This window comes from Falco cherrug, chromosome 3 (assembly GCF_023634085.1).
Source record: "Falco cherrug isolate bFalChe1 chromosome 3, bFalChe1.pri, whole genome shotgun sequence".
NCBI classification, from domain to species: domain Eukaryota; kingdom Metazoa; phylum Chordata; class Aves; order Falconiformes; family Falconidae; genus Falco; species Falco cherrug.
In genome coordinates this window covers 51,091,715-51,096,679 of record NC_073699.1, presented here as the reverse complement: position 1 = coordinate 51,096,679, position 4,965 = coordinate 51,091,715, and the positions used below count along the sequence as shown (strand labels likewise).

Sequence of the window (4,965 nt, the reverse complement as noted above, 5' to 3'; positions counted from 1 at the left end):
TTTTCAAAAAATGTGCACTTTGTGTTTACCCATCTGTAACATTCTTGTTAAATTGTTGGAATTTTGCTGTTGCTATTACTCGCTCTTGCTGGTACCCTAATGGAGATGTGGTGTGTTTAGGCTGAATGCCAGCTAGTGCTTATCTGTTGTCTAGCTTTGTACTTTGTTAAAAGTTGAAAATAGTGTTGTTTTGCACTAGTCAGTAATGATGAGACATGATTTGTTGATATTGTAATGCTTTTCTATAGTTTGGATCTCAGAGTCCTTAGTCAAATAACTTGAAGAAAAATATTTCTACTTTTTATTAGTGAACAATTCTTTCTTCCGATGTATTAGCTGTTACAGTCATAACACATTCCTGTGATAGTTCTGACATGTAAGATACTTTAATAAAAATATCTTTAAGCTTTCTGAAATGGCCATATAAAGTATATCGTACTGTGACTTGGCTACTGCTTTAAAAGATCACCATGCAAATCTTACTGAACTCCTGTAAGGCTCCACTGACTTTAATGAACTTTGGATCACACCCAGGTTTCCTAATGTCAGAGTCTCAGGAAAAGTGCTATAATAAGGTGGCTCTAATAGCATCCTTTCAACTGCTAAAATGCAAGAAAGAAGTTTCTTTTAAATGTTTTTGATAAAATGTATTTCACAGTGTTGCCATACGACAAGTAGCAGAAAAGGAATACTGTTTTAAAGTAGTGACTCTAGAAAAATGCTCTGCATGGCTTTAAATGTTTGAAAATACAATGGGTATATTTCTTTCTGATGTTCAATACTTGTGAACTTGGGATGTGCATCTGAAATTCATCTGAAATTTTATCTTAATTTTGTCATGTAGAGACAGTTGCACTTTTCTGTCTTCTAAAGCCTTCATAAACCAAATATGGTTGTTTTCTTTAATTAGAACAAACAACAAAACTCTTACTTAAAAATGTTTATTGTAAAAAAGTGGCTAGAAAACAACATAAATTTCACTTCACACTTTCTTCAAGTTATCTATAGATGCTGCTATAGGCAACAATTTACTTTCATTCATAACACATTCAATCATATAAAAATAAAAATATTTACATTATGTCCACATACTTTACAAAATCATCAATAAAAAAGGCACTTGGAGGGGTAATGCTGAAAATATTGCATTTCCTTTGTGCATTTAAAAAAAAAAATAATTGTCAAACTCCCATGAATCCCCTCTCTTGCACTTATTCCCGTTTTTTAAAAAAGATAAAAGTTTAGAGGAACTATTCCATATTAAAAGATGGTCAAGCATGCACCAGGAATGTTTGAAGCTACAGTCTTTTTTTTTTTTTTTTATTAAAAGGCACATGCGGTTAATTTGTAGCTTTCAATTTTTCGTACATTCTGTTACATTTTTTTTCTCTTAATTATGTAGTTTTAAAGCATTTCAGTTCATTAATGAAGGCCTTGGCTTCTAATAAAATAAAATAAAAAACACAGCAATGAATAATATTAAACATTTACTAAGGTAAACTTGGAATACTTTTTAAGGCACCTGAGATAAATGGTGTCTAGTAAAATTCACTTGGGTAGTATTTTAATTAAGAGTTCCACTTAAAATACTGTTTCTTTGGTTGAAATGGCTTGGCAGGAATGTATTGTTAACTTTGCGGCCTTTTCTAAGCAAGAAAAGGCAACCTACGTTTGGCTTCATCTACAAAGAAAGCTGATAATGCTTCTTCCTTTAGATCTACTTGAAATGTCATGCATGGTCTTTCCCCATATTTCAGAATTCACACTTAAGAATGCGAATGTGTGACTGAACAGAAACTACTTAAAGCTCATTTCTACTGACATTTTAAGTTCTTCCACTATTTTGTTTGTTTGCTTGCTTGGTGGTGTTTGGGTTTTTTTGGCTGGAAAGTAGACTAGAAAACGCCTTTGGATTTCCACTTATCGTTTGGAACAGGAGTGGAGAAATGCATTGAGTCCAGGTAAACATTGACTGCATGACTCAGTGTGCTACACAGCAGCCAGATTCCTCATGTTTGTGCAGAAGAGACATTCTGGAGAATGTTTTGGAGCAATTTTTGCACTGGTATTTCTTCACATCTGAGTGGGTCTGCAGGTGAGCCCTCAGATTGGATCTGTCTGCAAAAGCCCTGTTGCAGTGAGGACAGGAAAACGGCTTCTCTCCTAAAAAGGAAACATCAAAGGAAAGTAGGATAAAGTTTTAAAAAAGTACATGTTTAGGACAGGTAAAACCTGCTTTTATCTTAAGAAATGAACAAACAGAAAGGATTTGTTATAATAATGTGTAACAAAAAATTAACCAGGCTACAGATCCATCAACTTTCAGCACTGCTGACTGCACTTCAGAACTCAGTTTTTTCAGAATATGCTGCTAGGTGCAGTCTCCAAAGACAAGCTGCTGACACCTTCTGCATTTACAGATGCAGGCAATACTTTTAGGCTGGGCTCCTCCCAGGATTTTCAAATATTTTAATAGAACTTTTTCTGCTTAGCACTGCTTTAGTTACTGGGGTTGAGGGCTTTGAATGACAAGCAGTAAACAGCTGTTCAGATGTTACGTTGTACACAGTGCCATACTCAGAATCAAATCTTGCCTCAACAGAAAACAAAACTCACTTTGGTGATGATGTGTTTCTAATTCTTAATGACTTGAGATAGCGCATGGAAAACTTGCGAGCTGCTTAAGGAGTCAGAAAGCAGCCCCTCATGCACTGCCTTTCTGGTTTTGCTGCTTGAATTCAGAGTCAGCTGGAGCCTTCTCAAAGTTAGCAATTTCCAAAGCCTGAAAGTTAACATAAAATCCTTAAAGCAAAACCTTTGGCTAGTGGAAGTGGGAGAAACCATCCTAAAACTCTCAAGGGAGCAACGCTGATTTATGCCAGTATCTGGCTCACAGCTATGACACCATGCTATCTCTATCCTCCTGCCCACCCCCAAAGAGGAAGGATTTGGTCTTTTAACAGTAAGTTTGAAATTCAGCAGACTTATTTCAAGGTTAGTAAAGAAACACTGCTGGTTTTTTCCACCTGTGGAGAAAAATAGCAGAAAGGCATCCTGATGTTATAGCAACAAGAAACTGCAATTGCAATGGTTGTTCTTACCAGTGTGAGTTCTAATGTGTCCTTGAAGTAGCCAGGGTCTAGAGAAAGCCTTGCCGCAGATCTTGCAGACACAAGGTAGCGTGTGGGTCCTGATGTGCATCTTAAGCGCTCCCAGGCTGACATACTCCTTGTCACAGTACTTGCAGCTGAACGATTTCCTAGACTGGGCATCACAGTGCAGCTGCTTGTGTTTGGCCAACCCAGAGAAAGTGGAATAGGTCTTGTTGCATAAACTGCACTGAAACTTTTCGGCTTCAATTGCATGGGGGTCTGAAAGCTTGGACTGGATTCTCTCTTCTTCATCACTAATGGGACTTTCTGAACCACTGTGATCTTTGGAGGAGGTGTCAGAAGGTGGAGGTGGGCTGACTCTTCCCAAAGATGAGGGGTATCCAGAAAGCGGAGAGAGGTCGTTGGGTAGCGGAGATGGTAGCAGCCCAGTTGTAGTCCACACAGTAATGGGGTTGTAAGCTACTGAGCTCAGGATCTCTGGCTGTGGTATGATAGGGACCGGATAGCTTTCATATAGGTATGGGGATATAATCACTGGAGAAAGAAGAAAATTTTAAAGTAAGAGAACAAAAAAAGTATTTCAAAAGGCAGCAAAATTAACATTTAGGGGATTAAAAGGTGCATAAATTAAACACACAGTACGGTCATCTGAATATAAGGAGGATTAAGGAAATGCTCTTTCATACATAAATATTCTGAGGGGTAGAGACAGTGTCCTGGAACAGACAAACTACAGTCGGAGCGTCTCTTCACGGCAGCGTGCTGTTTCCAGATCTATGCAGCCTGACACAATGAAGCAGTGAAACTTCCTGCAGGATTTGTATAAAAGTCGCAATTCCACCACCGGCAGACACGGAGCAGGAAAACTCCAAATGCTCTCCAAGTGACTGGAGCTCGCGTGGACGAGCAAACTCTTGTGATTCATTCTGGGCAGCACTGACAGATTTGATTCTCACAACTCCCTCCTTGTAAAGCGAAAGAAAAAAAGGGCTAGCGAGGAACTCGCCCGTTCCTCCGAGCCTGGCGAGCGCTCCCACCCCTCCTCACCGCCGCGCCACCACCGCCACCTCCCCAGCGACGCGGCGGCGGCGGCACGTTCCGTCCTGTTACCTGTGTGAGTGTCCAGCTCGCTGTAATTCGGCTTCTTGGACGAATTGAAATGTTTCTTGACCAGGAAGGAGCGTGGCATTTTGGACGCAGGGCTTCTCCCTCCTCCCGGCTCTGCTCGTGGCGGGCGCGGCGGTGCGGAGGCGCAGGGTCAGTGCGAGCGCATCGGCCCGTTCCGCGCTGCTGGCCCGGCGCGCCCCACGCACCGCGGCCGCGCAGAGGCAGTGCCGGGCGCCCTGACAAGTGCCGTAAATACCCGCCCGTCAGGTGCAGGGGGGAAGGGTTTCCCGCTCCGCCAATCACCTCGGGGGGCTCCGCAGCCCCTTCCGAGCGGGCGGCTGCCCTGGGAGGGCGCCCCGGCGGCGCGGGCAGGATCCAATCCCGCTGCAGGGGCCGGCTCGGGCTCGGCCCCGGCCCCGCCCCCCGGGGGCCGCGCGCGCGGGGGCGCGGGCTGCGGGCGGCGCGCGCTGTCCTGCAGGGCGGGTGGATGGTGCGCTGCGGAGCTTCGGTCCAGAAAAACGTGTCGGTCAGAGTGGTTTGGAAAAAAAAAAAAAAAAAAGTCTGTTTACTGATTCAGCTGAATTATTTTTTCTTTCTGACGGAGATAAGTCATAGGCACTGATTTATTTTTTTTTTTTTTTTGTAAAACAAGTCTGGTTTCCAGATGTTTGCTATAAGAATTACAATGGAACAAACTGTTCATTAAGGGCAGAAGGAGGGGGACGCGCACACACACACGACATTA

The 4,965-nt window shown here is 42.6% G+C and overlaps 1 protein-coding gene across 1 annotated transcript; it reads right to left on the bottom strand.

Annotated features, from left to right (window-relative positions):
* Positions 1-925: 925 nt before the first annotated feature.
* On the bottom strand, positions 926-4,531 carry SNAI2 (snail family transcriptional repressor 2). Its single transcript, XM_005435786.3, has 3 exons — positions 4,224-4,531; positions 3,102-3,647; positions 926-2,163 (listed from the first exon to the last, which is right to left on the bottom strand). Exons 1-3 carry the CDS (start codon positions 4,300-4,302, stop codon positions 1,982-1,984), a joined length of 807 nt encoding a protein of 268 aa, XP_005435843.1. The 5' UTR covers positions 4,303-4,531; the 3' UTR covers positions 926-1,981.
* Positions 4,532-4,965: the final 434 nt, after the last annotated feature.